Source organism: Calliopsis andreniformis, chromosome 6, assembly GCF_051401765.1.
Source record: "Calliopsis andreniformis isolate RMS-2024a chromosome 6, iyCalAndr_principal, whole genome shotgun sequence".
In the NCBI taxonomy this organism is placed as follows: Eukaryota; Metazoa; Arthropoda; class Insecta; order Hymenoptera; family Andrenidae; genus Calliopsis; species Calliopsis andreniformis.
Genome location: NC_135067.1, coordinates 19,858,101 through 19,879,344, shown reverse-complemented (window position 1 = coordinate 19,879,344; position 21,244 = coordinate 19,858,101). Strand labels below are relative to the sequence as shown.

Here is a 21,244-nt window from a genome sequence, read left to right as displayed (position 1 = left end):
TGATACATCGAACAATATCTCGCGCCAGGATAAGTCCTATGTTCATGTCAGTGTAGTTGACAAACTTCGGCAAGTGTGGGCGACGCAGTTTAGCCGTAACAAAAATAAAATAACCGTATTTTATAATCAAATTGCCTTTGTAAATTAAACAGTTGAAGAAAAATATATTATCTAGAAGAAGGTACATTTAACTTGTCGCGCAATGGTGGACTACAGCAAGTGGAAAGATATTGAAGTAAGAACCTCAGTTTTGGTCCAGTATGCTTGTAGAATATTCTAGAGTGATAATAAAAATTTCGAGAATTTTTCTAATTTATATTCCTTTAAAAAAAATTACAAGATAATTAATCTCAAAATCAATCGTTTTAGTACTAATAAATCCTTTTTTCACGCATAGATTTAGTAATAATAATTTACGAAAAATAATATTTTTCATGCATACACACAAAATTTTTACATTTGACTTACATGCATAATTGTCATTATTATCATCTATCTTTTAAGAAGATTCCTATTTATTACACTTTATTGCTTTTTATTATTGTTTGCCGACTTATTTGTTTTAAGGGGTGTACATAAAATGCGTTTTAAAGTGTGTTCTTATTAGATTTCAGATGATGAGGATGATACTCATCCAAACATTGATACCCCATCACTATTTAGATGGCGGCATCAGGCAAGAATTGAAAGAATGGAAGAACGAAAACGAGAACAAGAAGAACATGAAAGAAAAAAGGCAGAGTATGTATAATTTCTGTTATGAAGGTTATTGTATCTGTTAAAAGTAGATAGCAGTAATGTATTAACATTTTTGATTAATTTCCAGAACATTAAAAAAGCTAAAGGACACTAAAGATAAGCTTGCAAGATTAGAAGGTGAGCAAAAAGATTCAGCTGATTTAACAGCATTAAAGAAAGTTTTGCAAGATCTTGAAGAGGAACAGAAGAAGCTCAAAGAGAAGGAAGAAGAATTAAAAAAGAAAGAAAAATTAACCCCTTGGAATGTAGATACTATTGGTCAAGATGGTTTTACAAAAACTGTGATTAATAAAAGACCACCTCGTAGAGATGATGAAAGTGGTTTGTCAGATGAAGAAAAAGAAAAGAGGATGAAACAATTTGTCAAAGAAAATGAAAAGAAACTAAAAGAGTTTGGTATGTTAAGGAAATTTGATGATAGTAAGAGATTTTTGACTGACAATCCCCAATTAGTATGTGAAAATACTGCAAACTATTTAGTAATTTGGTGTATCAATCTGGAAATGGAAGAAGTAAGTATATATTTAAGTATTTATGTAAAATACATTTTATTACTATCTCAACTTATCACTGATTACTACGTTTTTAATTCTAGAAACATGATTTGATGGAACATGTTGCCCATCAGTGTATGTGCATGCAATACATTTTGGAATTATCAAAGCAATTGGATGTTGATCCAAGAGCATGTGTTGCTTCATTCTTCAGTCCTATTCGACATAATGAACCAGAATATAGAAATGCCTTTGAAAATGAACTTAAAGCTTTTAAAGGTAGAATACGTAAACGAGCTGCTGAGAAAGTAGCAGAAGCTTTGAAACAAGCAGAAGAAGAAGAAAAGAAAGCACGTCTGGGCCCAGGTGGTCTGGATCCAATTGAAGTTTTTGAAAGCTTGCCAGAGGTAAAGATAAATTCATTATGTTTATTCATAACCCTTTGGATTGTGATATAATACCAATATATTATTTACAGCCTCTGCAGAAATGTTTCGAAATACAAGATATTCCTTTACTGCATCAAACACTAGCAGCAATGCCAAAAGAAGAAGCTGCTTATCATATGAAACGATGCGTTGATAGCGGACTTTGGGTACCTGATGCAAACTCTAAGGAGAAAAAGGAGGGAGAAGGATCGGAAGTGACAGAAGTTACAGAAAAAACAGAGGGAACACCCGATCCTGAATAATGTGAATCTGTAAATTACACGTGTTGGAATTCATTACTCATTTATGCGAGTATCCTTTAGCATCATGAATATGTTAAAATAAAATATTGTCATTCGACAATGAACATGAAATTCTTACCTTCGTTAGCTTCTTATTGTAATAATGTTGCATTATCGTGTTACATCTTGAGTTAACATTAAGACTGAATTACTGCATAATTTCGATTTGTTATAGAAAGTGTGAATATAAGAGATCGTTGATAAAAAGTAACAATTATACACTACAATGTGATATATTTCAATATATTACATTAATTGAGATGTACGTCCAGATACGAGCATTTGCAACATTTTCTAATATACATACGTATGTATATGCTAAGTAATACATGTAGAACGCACATGTATATGTACATAAATTTGATCTGTTAATGTATGCATTACATTTTACATTTTCTTGTCGTCGTTGCGTTACATGTACATTAAAAACCTATAAGCAGATTAAAATTATAATGTAAATAAAGAAAATATATTCCATTAATCTGTAGCTCTTGAAATAAGTTTTCTATGCATTAAAGTAACACATGAATTTTTATTTTGAAACTTAAATGTTAATGTCATTTTTCACATTTTGTGATTTTTCTTCTCTTCTTTATTTAGAATGATATTACGCAAACTAAGACAAAATATATAAAAAATTGACATTTTCTATAACTCTCGATAGGGGATAATTAAAAAATATATATTTTTTTAAACATTTTCTAATATATTGTTATAGGGTCATTTGTTTTACGCGCCTATCGTCAACCGAGAAATCGATCTGCGATAGAAGCGAGAAGTCGCTGGTCGACCGGAAGTTGAGAATAATCGTATATCGAAGCGACGGGCCTTTCTTCCTTTTCCGGTGCGACGTGCCACGGGTGTTTGGGTAATATTTTTCGTCTTTCATTCTCGTCATTATACGTTAGTTTCATCACCTGCGAAAACGCAAGCTGGTTTTCATTGGACCGGGTAAAGCTATTTGCATTATTAGAAATCATTTTTTTACTCCATAAATTATTTAATACTCCAATATTTCGGTTCAAGTGATTTTACTGTTTCTCTCGGCCCAATCTAATGAAAAACGTCAGCTTTTTAGACATCACATTGCTTCGCAAAAAAATACTCATACACTTTGCATGGTAACACCATTAACGGCCATGTATTCATGCATCATACATCTCCAACTCATTATACATGGCTGTGTGCTTAATTTTCTGTTAAATCAGATCAAGTCTTTGAGCTCTAGCAATATCTTGTTCGTTTACAATTTTTGTGACATTTTTAAAAATTGAATTCTTCGATACTCTCAATTTTTCTATTCAAAATCGTTAACTTTAGTATCCAGATGAATTCTATCAATTAATCTAATTTTCTCGTATATTTCAAAGTATAATTCGATTAAAGTAAGCAGTAAACGTTTATGTCGGATCCGTGAAACGTACGTTTATGAGCATCACTGCTCGATCCGCTCGATCGTCGTAATTGCGTATATAGAGAGCAATCGAAAAACCGTCGCCAGGCATTCTGGGTAAAATTTCCGTGAGTAATCAAAATGGCTGTCGTACAACGATTTCCGTTTTACGTTTACGTTTTAACGTACTTCTTCGAAATGTTCGTTTTTGCTAAGTTCCATCGATATATTCGGTAAAGATAAATACGTGTTCGTTAGGAAGATCTATATTTTCTACATTTTTTGCGTTACTGATTCTAAAAAATGTAATTTTTATCGTATTTTCAGGACATTCGGTATATTGAGGGGTGTCGATGAAAAGGGGGGAGGGAGGATCGCGCGCGCGCGTTGCATGATGGGACGGCGGACGGGAGGACGGTCGGGGAGGGCGAAAGAACGAGTCGAGTTCACAAAATGGCGGCCAAGCTCAGGCCCGTGACCATATAGTACGTGAAAATTCGATAATTTTGCACGATGTCGCGACTCTATACGTCAATAGTTGTTTAATATTACGAACACGTATATACGCGGTAGTTTAATTATTAAATTAACAGGAATTTGTGCGTGGTGCGTGTATTATCGAGATATCGGTGCGACGCGCAGACGGGACGATGCAGGTGAGTGGTCGGGTTCGAAAATTGTTTAATTTTTAGCATTTTTCGGATTTTTCCAAACAATTATTGGTTGTTTTTGTTGCCGAGGTGAGCGTCAATGTTTGTTTAAATATCAATTTGCGCGATATGGCCGTGGTGTTGTTTGGAGTAGGGAAAAATCACATTGTCACATGCGTTTCAGTGAACTGCTACTAGGAAAATCCTTTTAAAAATGAAAAAAGTCATTGTAATTGTGTTTAAAAGGTTTCTACGTGTAGGGCGGGGCTCTGCCGACCTTAAGAGCTCAGGGACTTGTCTCTGCTAAATCACAATTTTTCATAACTTTGCATAGTTTCCAGCCTCTTAATAACCTATAAGTTTGTTTACATTTGTTCAATCTGACATTTATCACTTAAAATATCGTTGTTCCACCCTAATTTTCGTTAAAAATGATTCCTTGCATTCTGTTTCACCTTAGACCCATGCTTAATCAAAAATTGGAAATGGACCCATTTTTGCAAATTAAGCTCAAAGATTGTGATGCACATTCTCTGTATTATGGTTGAGACTGTGTAGCTCAATCACCTGTAAAAGCTACAGGGATTAAATGCTTTTGTCTTTGGGGATATTGGAGATATTCAAAGTTTTTTCCTCAAGAAAGTTGTAGAGATTTTGTCTAATATTTCAATAATTTTTCTAATGTGGAGAAGGTTTGATTCTTTGAGCATTCGTTATGGTTTTCGTGGGAAGATAGATTTGTGACCAGTTTGATACAGTATTCATTCATTTTGTATTTAGGAATAACAGAAAGGTGATACATTTGTGATTTTAACTATTATTTTTTATACAGTTTTATTAAATCTAGTTTTGAAACTAAACAAGGGGAATGATTTGTGTCAGTAAATAACAAAATTATAGTAAGATTTCCATTTAAATATTGAAGAGAATACATAAAATAATAAGAAAAAATTCGCTGTGTTATGCTTTCTAAAATACTTTTTTCAGTTATATAATCTTCTATGTTTCATAATATATAGTATATTTTTATCAATATTGAACAATGACAAAAGCAGATATTGGAACTATTAAACATAAGAAATACATAATTCTACATACCATTCGTTCTCAAACTTATTGCCATGACAATAAATATACAGATTTCAAATTATGTCATTATATATGACAAACAGTTTTTACATTTATTGCATTTGAAATTGGAAGAAATACAATTAATTGCATCTCAATCGTAAGGCAGGGTTATCAGTATATTATGACCAAATAAAGTGGTATTGACATATTTAATAAAATTGAATGAATATTCAGAGTAACTCATATTTTCTATAGTAGTTTCTAATATCAGTATGTAATGAAACATGAAGTATTAATGATCTGCAAATAAAAAAAATGTAATTGTGGAATGCATATTAATGAAATGGCAATCTTTCAGCTATCAACAACCTTATTTCTGTTATCTGAAGCATATGTTGTACTAGTTTCAGTTACAAATAATTATATTTATGCTATGTTACAAAGTCTTTATTCTCAAACAGTATTATGCTTTATATAACAGATATATCCATTGTCTTCTTCAGTATAAAATTGTAGCTACTCATCCTTTTGAAGCTTTTGATAACAAAGATATCTACATTTAAGTGTAAACAAAACATTACTCTAATATTAAACAAATAATTTGGTAATAGCCAGCTCAAAATTATTATGGATAAGTTGTTTTGTTTGAATTAATATCTTGTAGTTGTACGATATGTGAGAAAAAGGAGAACAAATGTACATTAAGTTCAGTCAAGTGTTGTTTACAGTGTACTTGCTGAATTGTTCAATAAATGTATAAAGTACTTAAATGGTGAATTATATTTTTCTTTTAAAATACCCACTATACCTTATATGCTGGTTATTTACAGGAATCTGCTCTATGCATCTTATGTTAATCACTTGTAGGAAATCTAGCAAAAGTTTTGGTATCTAAGAGTTCAAAGTAGTTACATGCAGTGTATGATAAGTGTTTTGAAGAATAAATTACTGAATCTACTGGCAGTGAAGTCGCTTTAAAGATAAGAGAGTGTATCATTGTCTCTTCATTTATAAATTTCCTAAAGTGAGAAATTTATACATGTACTGCTAGTAACTACATTCTTAAATGATCCATCAAATTAATCATTGCCATGAATCTTTAAAGATATATTTATTTTCTTCTGTAACTGGAAATTTGTAATTATGTGAATTCAGATGAAAGAATGTAAAGACAAACATGGTCAAACTTTTAGTACTTCATAAAATGTATTTGTAAAGGTGGATTGAAGAGCTTGGAAACTGGGAATTCTTGATCACAAAATGGCGGACGAGAAATATAAAATGGAAGAAAGATCTTAAAATTGATACATGAGATTAATATTAGATGTACATACACGTTATGTATGCAACATTGAAAATGTATTGAACGACGAAAAGTTCATTATGTAATCAAAATATATATATAATATAACAAAACGTTATTATTTTAAAAAATATGTATACAACTTAAAAGAATTTATGGAAGCATTAGTAAATAAGAACTATTCCAAACAACACACTGCTACTTGAATAGCCCTGGAAATTAAATTATGTTAGATTGGTTTAATTAAATTGCAGAAAACATTAGAATCTGAATCTGGTAAGGAATCCGGATCTGATTCTGAAAATGAAAGCAAGAGCGATAGCTCTTCTTCAGGAAGCAATACAGGATCTGGTTCAGGATCAGAAAGGTGGGCATTGAAAATGTTTTATTTAATCCCTTTGACTTCAGAAAGTCTGATATATGATAAAAAAGCAATGTTTTTTGATGTTTGAGCATTTTTACATACTAAATATAAAAATACCAAGCATTAATGCTTTGTTAATTCTCTTCTCATTACTTGTTCCATCTTTTATAGGATATTATATAATTCCTACTAGTATATTAAAGCTAATAATAGCAATGATCACTTATTCATTAATGATAGTATACATGATAGTCACTTCTTTATGTAATGTATCTGACTTTCTGATATGTAAGGGGTTTTGTAAAATTGGTATCACTTGATTTTGTGTATTGCTATAGCTTTATATAGCATTAACATTGCTTTGATAATCTTGCTAATTTAATGTATCCCTTGAAGTTTTTTGTAAGCACAATCTTCAAATTTCCGTTAATCATGCAATAGTATTTGTTTCCTTGTATTCTAAAGCAATTTAAGCACTAAGTGAGCTAGTATTCTTCTGCTTTGACTTATTTTGTTTATGATGAATTTGTCCCGATGAATTATGAATATGTATGTTAACTTAGGTGCTACAAAGAAATAAAACATTTTTTGTTTACATTATTTAACATTAAGTTTTATATTCAATATTGAATACATAGTACTAGTTACTGTTATATGCTCTTTTTTATACTCAAAACCATTATATGACAGATAAAAGGGAACAAAACAGTGAAAGTACATGAAGATTAGCAAATATATACATGAACATTGAAAAGAAAATTAATTAGTATATTTTATATTAGAAATATTTAATGTTGTTATATATACCAGAAAATACAATACATCTATGCACTATATTAACAAGATTGGTGAAATAAAACATTGCCTGGCTGCTAATGCAGTGACTCTAGCTCCTCGAGTGGTTCCGGGTCTGGATCAGGTTCTGATTCCGACAAATCAGAGAAGTCGGATGCACCTGCACAAAGTGATAGCTTCCAGAGCAAAAGTTCAAATCACAGCACAGAAACAAAAGTTAGGCTTAAGAATGAGTCTAGTCGTGAATGGGATGAGAATCCTGACATATATGGCATCAGGAGATCTGGCAGGTCTAGGAAAGAGCCTGAAAGGCTTGCACCACAACGTGAAAGCGATAGCGATAGTCGCAAGAAATTTAAGAAGAAAAGGTAAGTAATTGTGGAAACACGATCAAGTAATTAATCAAAATGATCAAGTTATAAATTTTGTGATTCTATCAGTTATTTCTTGTAGATAAAATAGATATTACATGCAACAGATATTGGGCCTTACATATATTTTATGCAGCTTACACAATAATTTACCTTTATAGTTTAAAGTGATCTGTAGGTATAAGAAATCAAGCTGTTTTCTGAATTTGCAGTACAGAGAAAACAAAGGGGAGAAATTTAAAATAATTATGGAAATAACTACAATACACTTTAATCTTGTATTTTGTATGAAAGTAAAATTATGTGTATGTTTATGCTGCAATTTTTTTAGTTTAGAGAATACACTCTATGAATATCTATTAAGTTTCTATCTTCTAAATGCAGTAGCTATAGTAATTCCCTTAAGCTTCTATGTTATACTTTATGTATCCAGCACTTTGTATTGCGTTTGATCTGTATTAATGTGCTTGTACACTTTGTCAGTTTCATTTATTACATGTGTATTATTCCTATCTCGGGTTCATAAAGCTTAGTACACAGTTTTCTTACACAGGTTTGTTTGATGTGAAATAATAATGCTAATAATGATAATACTATTTTAAATGAAACATCATAGTAGAACTTACTTTATTACTTTTTAATTTGCATTATATCTTATTAACATAACAAATTTTTCTTGGGTTTAACTGAATTGTATGCATGTAAAAATTAGAGTTGTGTCATTGAAATTTCATTTTTCTATGAAGTGATAAAAAAAAATTGTTATGCTTCAAAGAAACATGATTTCTTTTATTGTTTTATCATAATTTCTGTTAAATATTAATAATTACTTTGTATTATTTCCTAATTTCTAATATTTTATGTTATGCATGTGACTTTTGTTGATTGTACAATTATTTAATTTAAATTTTTTATACAGAAGTATAAGAATATTTTGAACATTTATGCTAATAGAAGATTTAATTAAATTATGATTCATATAAATTTTATTTAATTACTATTATATCAGAATTTATATGTGACATACATCTGTAGTTTTTGCAATCATTTGTTTATAGTTCACATAATTCATGGAATTCAGATAGTTCAGATTCTGAATCGGATGACATTGAAAATAGAAGACCTCCACCTAGTAAATCATTAAATAGACGTGCTGCACAGAAGGCAAAGGAGAAAGCTAGAGCACGAAAAAAACGAATTTCAGAATCATCAGAAAATTCCTCTTTTGACAGTGATGATAACAGAAGGTATTTAATTTCCTCATGTGAGAAAAAATATGCTGATAAAGTAAATAGTACACTATAAATTCATACATTAAAGGCAAGTCACAAGAAGAACTGGCACTGCTGTCAGTTACAAGGAAGAGAGTGAAGAAAGAACTGACAGTGAAGATTTAGTGGAAGTTGATGAAGGTAGCACTGTAACTGCAGAACCTGATAATGCAGAGACAATTGAACGAATTTTGGGGCAAAGACTTGGTAAAAAAGGAGGTTGGTCTTCAACAAATCACGAATTAAAAATTTTGTATCTTTTCTGAAATATACATTATAAGGTATCTTCAATTAGTTACAGGAAATGTTACTACGATATATGCTGTTGAAGAAAATGGAGATCCTAATCCAGAAGACTTAACTAATGAAGAAACAGAAATGCAGTATTTAATAAAATGGAAGGGATGGTCCCACATACATAATACATGGGAATCAGAAGAATCTTTAAAAGCACAAAAAGTGAAAGGACTAAAAAAGTTAGATAATTTTATTAAGCGAGAACGAGAGATTAAACAGTGGAGAGATTATGCTGGACCTGAAGATATTGATTACTTTGAATGTCAATTAGAACTTCAACAGGATCTCCTGAAAAGTTACAATAATGTTGAAAGAATTATTGCTGAATATAATAAGCCTGATTCAGAACATCCAGACTATTATTGTAAGTGGGAAAGCTTACCATATGCTGAAGCTACTTGGGAAGATGGAGCACTAATTATTAAAAAATGGCCCGAAAAAATCAAAGAATTCCGAGAAAGAGAAGAATCCAAACGTACACCAAGTAAACATTGCAAAGTTCTCAAGTCAAGACCCAAGTTCCATCAGGTGAAAGGGCAACCAGAGTACATGGGCAGAGGACGAGATCTAACACTTAGAGACTATCAAATGGATGGTTTGAATTGGATGATTCATTCGTGGTGTAAAGAAAATAGGTACATTATCAGCTTTAAAAGACTAAAATTCATATAGAAGTTTTATCACTAATTATTTTGTATGTTTGCAGTGTTATTTTAGCTGATGAAATGGGCCTTGGTAAAACAATACAAACAATATGCTTCCTCTATTATTTGTTCCATACGCATCAGCTTCATGGGCCATTTTTATTAGTAGTTCCTCTTTCGACAATGACTTCCTGGCAAAGAGAGATGTCTCAGTGGGCTCCAGACATGAATTTCGTCACTTATTTAGGTGACGTTACTTCTCGTAATGTTGTAAGTATTTTATTTTCTACTGTGTTTGATATTGCTTTAGTTTCCACCTTATAAAATCATTAAATTATATTTCAGATTAGAGAGTATGAGTGGTGTTACAGTTCAAAGAGATTAAAGTTCAATGCCATACTAACGACGTATGAAATAGTACTTAAAGACAAAGCATTTTTGGGTGCCTTAAACTGGGCCGTGTTGCTAGTAGATGAAGCGCATCGATTAAAGAATGACGATTCCCTTTTGTACAAAGCACTTGCCGAATTTCATACAAATCACCGCCTTTTAATAACTGGTACTCCATTACAAAACAGCTTAAAAGAATTATGGGCCTTACTACACTTCATAATGCCTGCTAAGTTAGTTACTTTTTATATAAACATGATTAGTCTGTTTCAGTAGAATAAATATTTTATAAAGATGTAAGGTTAAAAAGTTGCATGCTGCTACAACATTTATCTAATTTTTATTTTCCATCAGCTTATAATAACATTTCTTTTTCCTACAGATTCAACTCGTGGGAAGAATTTGAGAAGGAGCACGACAACGCTGCTCAAAAAGGGTATTCTAAGTTACATAAGCAGTTAGAACCTTTTATTTTGCGACGTGTTAAAAAGGACGTAGAGAAATCTCTACCTGCTAAAGTTGAACAAATTTTGCGCGTAGAAATGACATCTTTGCAAAAGCAGTACTACAAGTGGATATTAACTAAGAATTATAACGCTTTACGGAAAGGTGTTAAAGGATCTACTATGACATTTTTAAACATCGTCATCGAATTGAAGAAATGTTGTAACCACGCTTTTCTTACAAAACCTACTGAAAGCGAAAGAAAGGAGAGCAACGAAGATTATTTGCAACAGTTAATTCGCGGTTCCGGAAAATTAGTTCTTCTCGACAAGTTGTTAGTTAGATTACGTGAAACAGGCCACAGAGTATTAATATTCAGTCAGATGGTTAGAATGTTGGATATTCTTGGTGAATATCTGCAAAAGAAACATTTTCCATTCCAAAGATTAGATGGAAGTATAAAAGGAGAGCTTCGGAAACAAGCATTGGATCATTTTAACGCAGAAGGATCTCAGGACTTTTGTTTCTTATTGTCAACCAGGGCAGGTGGTCTTGGTATTAATTTAGCTACTGCCGATACTGTTATTATTTTTGACTCAGATTGGAACCCGCAAAATGATCTGCAAGCACAAGCTAGAGCTCATCGTATTGGGCAAAAGAACCAGGTATTTATATTGACAATAGTATAGCCTATTTTGAGATAATAGTACAATTTTAATACATTCCTTAACGTTATATCTAGGTAAATATTTACCGATTAGTAACCAAAAATTCAGTGGAGGAGGAGATAGTAGAGAGAGCGAAACAAAAGATGGTCTTGGATCACCTTGTAATTCAGCGGATGGATACAACTGGGAGAACAGTGTTAGATAAGAAAAATGCAGGGACCAATAATAACCCGTTCAACAAAGAAGATCTAAACGCTATTTTAAAATTTGGCGCTGAAGATTTGTTCAAAGATGAAGAAGATGGAGACGAGGAACCGACTGTAATTTTTCTAAAGGATTTAAACTATTCTAAATGAATCTATACACTTATAAAAGGAAAATAAATTACTATTTTTATGTAATTAGTGTGATATCGACGAAATTTTGAGGAGAGCGGAGACAAGAGATGAAGGACCTTCAACAGTAGGAGATGAATTGTTGTCCGCATTCAAGGTAGCTAGTTTTGCTGCATTTGAAGAAGAAGCTGAGCCTGTTGTTCAACCAAATGACAATGACGATGAAAGTAAAGACTGGGTAAATTTCATTTCCTTCTTAAATAAAAGAAATCTTCCTTGTATATTTATTGACCTGTATTGCTAATTTTATTTCAGGCTGAAATCATCCCAGAAAATTTTAGAAAAAAGGTCGAAGAAGAAGAAAAATCAAAGGAAATGGAAGATTTGTACTTACCACCAAGAAGTCGGAAAACACTGCAGCAAATTAATCAGAGTGAAGGTATGTTATATTGCATGTAATATTTATTTATCTAGTTATTATGGCGAGCCATGTGGTTTCAATGATCGTTTCAATATTAAGGAAGAGGTAGGAAGCGGAAGAAGGCGTCTGCCGACGACAGTGAGGAAGGCGATGACACTGGAAGTGAAGCTGAAGGTAGTGACGATGAACGTCCTAAGAAAAGAGGTAGACCAAGAGTAACACCTCGAGAGAACATAAAGAGCTTTACTGATGCAGAGGTATGTAATAATTTTGTATTAAAACATTAATATATAATAGTTATATTAAAATTAATAATGAATTCTTTTTACAGATCCGCAGGTTCGTCAAAAGTTACAAAAAATTCCCTGCACCATTGAAACGATTAGACGACATCGCGGCGGATGCCGAGCTGCAAGAAAAGCCAATGTCGGAATTGCGTTTCTTAGGAGATCAATTGAGAAGTCGATGTGAAGCGTGTTTGTCTGAGTTTGAAAGTACCGCGAAGGAAAATAAGGGTGAAGAAGAGGGTAAAGGTCCTGGTCGTAAAAGAGGTCGTGGTCCAACCTTTAAAATCGGTGGTGTCATGGTTAATGCGAAATCTTTCTCGGCTGCTGTGAAGGAACTAGAACCTTTAGAACAAGCTTTACCTTCCGACTCTGAACAACGGTCTAATTGGCACCTTGATATGACGTACGTTGTACTCTTTAAGAAAATAACTTTTAACAATTGCGTATATTCAAATACATTTGTCATTAATTTATTGTAGTTACTGCTGTAGATTAAAACCTGCAAACTTCGACTGTGATTGGACTAGTGAAGATGACTCTAGACTCTTACGAGGTATATATCAGCATGGTATGGGTTCGTGGGAAGCAATAAAAATGGATAGCAGTTTAAAACTTGGAGATAAAATTCTTCCAAACGGCAGTAAACTACAATTAAAAAAGATAAACGCTCGTGCCGAATACCTCTTGAAAGCTCTTAAGAAACAGATGGATACCAAACTAGGAGTGGTAAGAATGTATTATTTTATTCATGTAATATTCCTGAAAAACTTCCTTTACACCTTTATTTTATTCCAACAGGGCTATGTCTATATTCCACAATTAGAGTATCCCCTGAAGGTAATTTCCCAATCCTCAATTCCTTCCTTTCTCCGTGTACTACATATTCTCACTTATTAAATGCATAATACAAATTATATAACTCGATGTACAATATACGTGTATAATAATTTTAGCCCAAAGTAAGAAAACCAAGAAAATCTAAAGAAGTAAAGTCTGCAATAACAAAAGAAATTGTAGAAGAAAATGACAGCTCGGGCGAAGAAAGTAATAAAACAAAAGTCAAAATTGAAAAGGTGAATATTTATTCATACATTGTCGGATATAAAGTCAATATTTCTTTAAAATTTTTATCGTTTATTTCATTAAAGCCACCCGTGAAAAAAGAAGAAGAAGTTGTCGTAAAAAAGGAAACTAAAGAAGAAGTTGAAGAGGTGGCCGAAGAAAAGAAAAAGGAGAAGAAAACTAAAAAGGAGAAGAAGGAAAATAAGAAAGCTAAAAAGACTAAACAAGCTGCTGGTCCTATGCATTTCACTGCTAACAATGAACCAAGGGCTCTTGACGTTCTTGGAGATCTTGATCCTTCCATATTTAATGAGGTTTTTATTCTTTTTATTTCTAGGTATTACACATGTTTAAACATGAAGAGTAATCAAATTTTTATTTCTTCCTTTTGTGTATTGTGCAGTGTAAAGAAAAAATGAGACCAGTAAAAAAAGCATTAAAAGCTTTGGACCGACCTGATCAGTCTTTAAGTGAAGCGGAACAGGTTGCCCATACAAGGCAGTGTCTTGTTCAAATTGGAAACCAAATTAATACTTGTCTAGAAGAATATAGGGACCCTGAACAAATTAAAGAATGGAGAAGCAATTTATGGTATTTTGTATCTAAATTCACAGAGTTCGATGCAAAAAAGTTATACAAATTGTATAAACATGCAACGAAAAAAGGAGGAGAAAGTAACACAAGTGCCACATCGAGTCCAGAGAAAAAGGAAGACTCAAATAACTCCAAGGTATTATAACATATTTTCTTAGATTAAATTTGCTTTGGTGAAACACCGCAGAGATTACCGAAATCATCTTTTGCAGAAATATACAGATAAAACTCATGAAAAACATATCGACAAGCAACAGACAGAAAGTAATAAAGACAGTAGGTTACAAAAGCGCAGAATTGAAGATACAGAAGAGAATTCTAATAGTAGTACACCAAGTAAGAAACATCTCTCGGCTATATCTGCTGTAAGCAGTATTAGCAATACATCTGCGGTTACAATTGGTGCTATCACTATTACTCCTATCACATCGACCCCGAATTCTACGAGTACCACTAATAGCGCGGATACACCACGACACAAAGAAAAAGAATCAAAACACAAAGAAGTGAAGAGGGATAGGGAACGTGATAGGGACAGAGACAGAGCACACAGTGATAGAAGTCTAGACAGAATGGGCGGTGGAAAAGATGAAAGGATCAGAAGAGATAGTGGTGGTTACAGTATAGGTGGACATTACAGCGGTAGCAGAGATGACGATCACTGGTTATCTCGTGATGGAAGGGATATTCGTGATGGAAGGTACATACCATACATTAAAACAGTACATTTTAGTATACATATTTAACTATATTGTAGAGTCTAATTATATTTCTTAATTATTTTATAGATTTGGAGACCACAAGCGCGATCGTTTTGAATCTTATGGACGTATGTCCAGTGGATACCACCGAGACAGAGATAGGGACCGTGATCGCGGCATGCACATGAATGACAAAAGGAGGTAAGATTCGGATAAAGGATTCGTAATAGGAATGAATTTCATAAAATTGGTGTTCAGTGATTATTACAGATATCCGTCGGGACCACCAAGTTATGGGTACGGTCCAGGAGGGTATGGAGGTGGAGGTGGTGGTGGTTACCCTCCATCTGACATGCCGCCAAGTCACTTTAGAGGTCGAGGCTACCCTGGAGATGGTTATCCGAATGACTGGCGGCCAAATAAAGATTATAGACGAGATTATGATAGAAGACCTCCTCCACCAAACGCTAACTCCTAGTGCTCCTTCCTTGTCACCGTTCTCGAATGTGTCGTTGAGCGGTTGTAAGTTCAACGAAGTCTTGTCTTGTTTACCTGACTGAGCACTGTACATTATGCTCGCTTAAACGTGGCTATATGCTAAATTCTTTACACAGTTTATCCTGTGATTTAGTACCACTCGTGACTTGTACCTATATGTATAAAAAAAAATCTATTCCAATGCTTACTTAATATGCAGATAATTCTACCATGATCGAATGGTCTTTCTAAGACTTTTTGAGGAGAGGTTGTGCAAAGATTATGAGTCTATACATATTCTTAGGGTATAATTAAAAATACTTTTTTTTTACATAAAATCAAATTTCTTGCAAGACAGTGATATTGAATTATTAAGTTTGTATTCACTTAACATTTTATCACATTGTAAGAAATTATGTTTACGTATTCGAATCCGTTTTTATTACAGTGCAATTATATCAAAAATCGTATCGTAATGAACTATAATTACATTAATGATTTTCTTCTTTTTCTTTTTCTTTTTTTAAGTGTATATTACTATGTATAACGTTACAATTTGTGATTTATAAAAGTTACGCCTTCCTAAATCGTATGTAAAATATTTTGCATTTTCGATACTGATCATGTATGTTCAATAGAATGTTTAGGACTTATATACATTAATGATATTTCAAATATTTCAGACTATATAATATGTTTCAACAAACGATGTCTTCAAACTTTTACACATGATTTGTAGCTTATATCATTTACTTATCACTGATAAATATTTTACCGCACTGTAAGAGATACTAAGTCGTCAGCGTCCTTATTTAATACAATGTTATCTGTAAAATTGTACAAATTAGTCGACATTATATAAATTTTTCTATCAGCCGCAACTCCATGAAAACCTTGCATTAAAAGAAATATTGTGTAGTATAACAACTATTCGTCGTGACGATGGCATACAGTGTATGTGCACTGTCTCGATACACATGTATTTATTGTAAAATTAGAAACGACAAATATGCATATTTGACAACAAACGATCACATTCTCAAAAAGGGGGAAAACATAATATTACCTTTCTTCTCTTTTATAGGAATTTATACTTTCGCAATTGAAAAAGTAGATAAGAATTCTATTTTTGCGTTCATTCTTTTAAAGTACGATAGTTTTGTATTCTATTCGAAAAAAACAATGTGAGATATTGTAAATATTACATAGCATAAGGCGATAGTTATATTCGATGTATATTTAACTCTGGAGTTACTGAGACATAATAGTATTCTGCTTTCTTGTAGAAAGGAATAAACAAAAGACTAGCTCCCTCAGTTTTGCTTCAGTTCAGAACGATTGAATATAACTATATCGTAATTAGAGCAAAGGAATGAGTTTGTTTTTTTAATTCAACGATCAACATCTCTGAAAGAGTATTAAAATATTTCTCGATTAAGTCATACATTATGGTAAGGATTTGTAAAGCCCATAAGTTTTTTCCGAGGACTTTGTATTTTGTCGTTTATCTACATATGTTGAATGTTTCAACCGATATCGATTGTGCTCTATTTCCGTAACGAATACATCTGCGAATTTTATATATATCCGTGAGAGAATGAAAGTGATGAGCTTTTTGTATTTATGCATTAATACTTTCTTTTTCTTCTCAACCTAGTATCAGATGAGTGTTACGAACCTTTTGCGAGCAGCATGACTCGTTTTCTATCGTCCGCAGATTGCTCCTTGCTGAAATCAATACACCTTTATGAGCCTGTAAAACAAGGGAAGAGAAAGATACAAATTATTTTGTAGAATTATTTTATTCATACAGAGCAGATTGATCAATATATTTAAAAAGTTTTACAATTTTAGCGTGCATTTCTGTAAATAATAGAACATACATGTGATGAGTATCACCAGGCCAGAACAGCCCAAAAGTACATACAGATTAAATTACCGATACTTTGTATCCTACGTGTACACATACTGGGAAATGGTACATTGAAAATCACTTACAAAGTAATAGAAAACTGCTAGCTTAGGTTTTTAATTGCAAGATGATATTCTAAACAGTGAGCTATTTATAATTTATTACTAGCCGGATACAGATCGTGAGTAACAAAACGTATGTTGTAAATATGAGAGAATGAAATAAATGATGTAGTAAAATAATTTAATATTGTATAATTAACGGGAAGCATACTTTATTATTTCCTGACTTTATTAGATATGTAAAAACAGACTTATAATAATTGATTACTAAAATTCTTATTTTATATAGAAATTGTTTTCAGTAAACTTACAGCGTCAATTACTAAAACAATTTTAAAAAAAAATTATTCAGTTTTCCATTTCTTGAACTTTAAAAGATACATACATCGACATAGTTATTATTAATGAATGTTTAAGAGACATTACTAAGAAATTATAATTTTTTCACCACGTATATCCATATATTTAATGATACGCAGTGCATCATAATGCCATAAAAAGGCGCGTAAAAAAATAGAGTTCAAGGTGCGAATTTTGTTTTGATACGCAGTACGTACGTGTATATATATGTGTACAGGGGAAATGAGAAGTGATTTTTTTATTGCAAGTTTACATTTCATATACGAAGTCAAAAAAACTTGATAATATACGTAAAAAAAAATTCCCCCTCCAGTAGTTCCAGCACAAGCCATGAATTCAATTCGATCCTATCGACATCGACACACCGCAGTCTGAAGACACAATTGCGCAATTGAAGGAGGAAGATTAACTTTGCTAACTTTAGCTCCTACAAACATCGAGAAAAAGTCGCAATTCGCATTATTTGTCCTTATTAAGGTACGTGTTTACCATATATTAATTCTTTATTTTGTATCGAAATACAGAAAAAGCCATAGAAAAACGTACTTGCAACAAAATTGTGCCTACCGGTAAAATGGCATTAAGAATCTGTAATACATTTAAATTTGTATTGTAAAAAGTACTGTAATAAACACTGAAAGAAATGATATATGAGAATTATTATTAATGACGAGAATATTGACGCATGTAAACGTGTAACACGCATATACGTATGATTTCGGATATGACGTTCTTATAAAAGAATGCGTTACAATAAGTTGATCGCGGAAATAGAGGATATTCGATCATTTTTATTTTGTCATGCATCTGCATAAAACTGCCTAATTTCTAAGCAAATGCTTATTATATATTCAAAAGAGTTGTATATTTAAAAAAAATAATGTTGATGTAGAAAATTATACATCTTTTACAGATACTATCATCATGGCTAACGAGAGATTAGATTTTGTGATATTTGGAGCTACTGGATTTACTGGGAAACATGCTGTGAAAGTAGCAGCAGAATTAGCCAAAGAAAAACAAATCAAGTTTGGAGTCTCTGGTCGTAGGAAGCAAGCGTTGGAAGCAGTTGTTAAAGAGTTTGCCCCTGATATTGGTAAAATTAATTATTTCTCATGATCTAAAGTGTTTTTGTAGTTTAAATAAAGAACTATTTAATTTTTTTATAGATGATGTACCGATAATTATTGCTGATTTAAAAGATGAAGAGTCATTAAAAAAAATGACAGAACAAGCTAAAGTGCTTGTCAACTGTTGTGGTCCATATAGATTCTACGGAGAGCCAGTTATTAAAGCTTGCATCGAAACTCATACTCATCAAATTGATGTCACTGGTGAACCACAGGTCTGAATTATAAAAATGCTTTTTTAAAGTTTGTCAGCTATACATGTTCTGTATTTTCTAAACCTCTTAACTTTTGATTTTTATTGTAGTACATAGAGACTATACAACTAAAATACAATAAGGCAGCACAAGAAGCTGGCATATATATTGTCAGTGCATGTGGGTTTGACAGTATACCATGTGATCTTGGTGTGATTTTCACACAAGACCGCTTCAATGGTGATATCAATTCCATTGAAACATATTTGAAGTTTTGGTCATCCAAAAAAGTTAAGGGTGCTGTTGTTCATTATGGAACTTATGAATCTGCAGTTTATGGTGTGGCACATTCTAATGAATTACGTGGATTACGTAAACAATTATATCCTGAAAGATTGCCTCTGTGCAGTCCAAAGCTCAAAAGAAGGTTGAGAATAATATTAATAAATATATCAGAGTTCTTACTATCCTGACATCTGAGTACCGAAAATACTGTAATGTCAATATTTATTTCAGAGGTTTGATTCATCAATGTCCTGAATCAGGTGAATGGGCTATAATATTTCCAGGAGCTGATCGTTCTGTGGCTCTACGTACCCAACGATTTTTGTATGAAAAATACAAACAGAGACCAGCACAAATTCAGACTTATATTACATTCAAGTAAGTTCCTGTATAATATGTTGTTAAACTCTGAAGAATATTATGTATCAAATTACATTAATAATTTTTTAATTTACAGATCTTTTCTTACTGTATTGGCTACTATGTTTTTTGGCTTGATCTTCTTTGTTTTGTCGAAATTTGAATTTGGTCGCAATTTGTTATTGAAGGTATGTTCAAATATTTTTTACTGAATTTATGTAATATTAGTACTGATTTTTTGGACTCTTGTAGTACCCTGCATTTTTCTCTTGTGGATATGTGACTCACGAAGGTCCTACAGCAGAATTAATGGAAAATAGCAACTTCTCTATACAATTTAGAGCAGAAGGTTGGACTGAAAAATTGGCAGAGCCCACTGATAAACATAAAAATCCACCAAATAAAACAATGATCACTAAAGTCAGCGCTTCTAACCCTGGATATGGTGCTACGTGCATTATGGCATTACTTTCTGCTGTGACAATTCTGAAGGAATCTGATAAAATGCCTGATAAGTATGTTTATATTTCTCTCTTTATCGTACATTTTATTATTCATTTCATTATAGATTCGAGCATAAGAATTAACTCTTCTGATTTGTTATTTTAGTGGTGGCGTTCTCCCTCCTGGTGCTGCGTTCGCCAAAACATCATTAATCGAAGAATTAAATAAGAAAAACATAAAATTTGAAGTTGTTTCATCCATTGAAACGTAAAATATTCTATGCTCATGTATAATGTTCCACCTCGTTGTATGTTGATGGATACTGAGAACGTAAGAAGACGGCACTGTTTTTTTTTAATCTATATATGAATATAATACTAACATTTTCATATTTATGACTAATATTAACTATCGAGAAGAATATTTTGAAACAGCAAGTATTTTTATCTCAATGAATGCGTTTCATACCACTTCCAAAAAGATTCATATTTTGAAAATAGTATTCATGATACACAAGAGTTTATACAAATACAATTCATTTTGCGGCTACCATACAATCTTTCATACAGTTTTCATTTCAACATTTTGATATTAAATTTTAGAAAGTCTTTAAATTCAAGATACGTGTGATAACTTTACACGTGAACGTAATACCGATCTATCGTCATAAATAGAAATGTCTAAAATAATATATAAAAAAGCTTATGTATGATATTGTTCCTGAATAATTTGCTATTTGTATTTGGTGAATGTGCATTTATTTTTTGCATTTATGAATTATCAAATTAAAATTTCTATATTTGTTAATACCATAAAATGTTTATTTTTTTTTTGTAATTAATAACATAGGAACTTGATAGTCTACTTAGTTCTCGATACTATATTTATTAATAATTAAAAACTATTAAGCTTCGCTTGTTAAGCGCACATTATTCGAATTATCATATTTATAAATTATAATATGTTAATGTTACTT

At 32.1% G+C, this 21,244-nt stretch overlaps 3 protein-coding genes across 7 annotated transcripts; all 3 read left to right on the top strand.

The window, feature by feature from the left end:
• Positions 1 to 46: 46 nt before the first annotated feature.
• On the top strand, positions 47 to 2,055 carry Cdc37 (cell division cycle protein 37). Its single transcript, XM_076381298.1, has 5 exons — positions 47 to 235; positions 608 to 741; positions 827 to 1,271; positions 1,355 to 1,660; positions 1,732 to 2,055. The coding sequence occupies exons 1-5, from the start codon at positions 203 to 205 to the stop codon at positions 1,942 to 1,944; spliced, it is 1,131 nt and encodes a 376-aa protein (XP_076237413.1). The 5' UTR covers positions 47 to 202; the 3' UTR covers positions 1,945 to 2,055.
• A 1,312-nt stretch (positions 2,056 to 3,367) lies between these two features.
• On the top strand, positions 3,368 to 15,947 carry Chd1 (chromodomain-helicase-DNA-binding protein 1). 5 transcript variants are annotated; one of them, XM_076381292.1, is made up of 21 exons: positions 3,368 to 4,032; positions 6,655 to 6,767; positions 7,646 to 7,927; positions 8,989 to 9,177; positions 9,251 to 9,420; positions 9,497 to 10,133; positions 10,205 to 10,412; positions 10,488 to 10,765; positions 10,915 to 11,641; positions 11,719 to 11,964; positions 12,050 to 12,217; positions 12,295 to 12,418; positions 12,500 to 12,657; positions 12,732 to 13,090; positions 13,179 to 13,413; positions 13,641 to 13,760; positions 13,836 to 14,063; positions 14,153 to 14,479; positions 14,556 to 15,043; positions 15,132 to 15,245; positions 15,303 to 15,947. In XM_076381292.1, the coding sequence occupies exons 1-21, from the start codon at positions 4,027 to 4,029 to the stop codon at positions 15,520 to 15,522; spliced, it is 5,397 nt and encodes a 1,798-aa protein (XP_076237407.1). In that variant the 5' UTR covers positions 3,368 to 4,026; the 3' UTR covers positions 15,523 to 15,947. The 5 variants fall into 5 exon arrangements, with proteins under 5 accessions (XP_076237407.1, XP_076237408.1, XP_076237406.1 ...); XM_076381293.1 differs by having other exon boundaries at positions 13,167 to 13,413; positions 15,315 to 15,947; XM_076381291.1 differs by having other exon boundaries at positions 12,295 to 12,422; positions 12,504 to 12,657; positions 13,167 to 13,413.
• A 2,137-nt stretch (positions 15,948 to 18,084) lies between these two features.
• On the top strand, positions 18,085 to 20,574 carry LOC143180345 (saccharopine dehydrogenase-like oxidoreductase). Its single transcript, XM_076380006.1, has 8 exons — positions 18,085 to 18,332; positions 18,769 to 18,951; positions 19,025 to 19,200; positions 19,290 to 19,606; positions 19,696 to 19,842; positions 19,922 to 20,012; positions 20,077 to 20,339; positions 20,434 to 20,574. The coding sequence occupies exons 2-8, from the start codon at positions 18,780 to 18,782 to the stop codon at positions 20,537 to 20,539; spliced, it is 1,272 nt and encodes a 423-aa protein (XP_076236121.1). The 5' UTR covers positions 18,085 to 18,332; positions 18,769 to 18,779; the 3' UTR covers positions 20,540 to 20,574.
• The last annotated feature ends 670 nt before the right edge of the window (positions 20,575 to 21,244 follow it).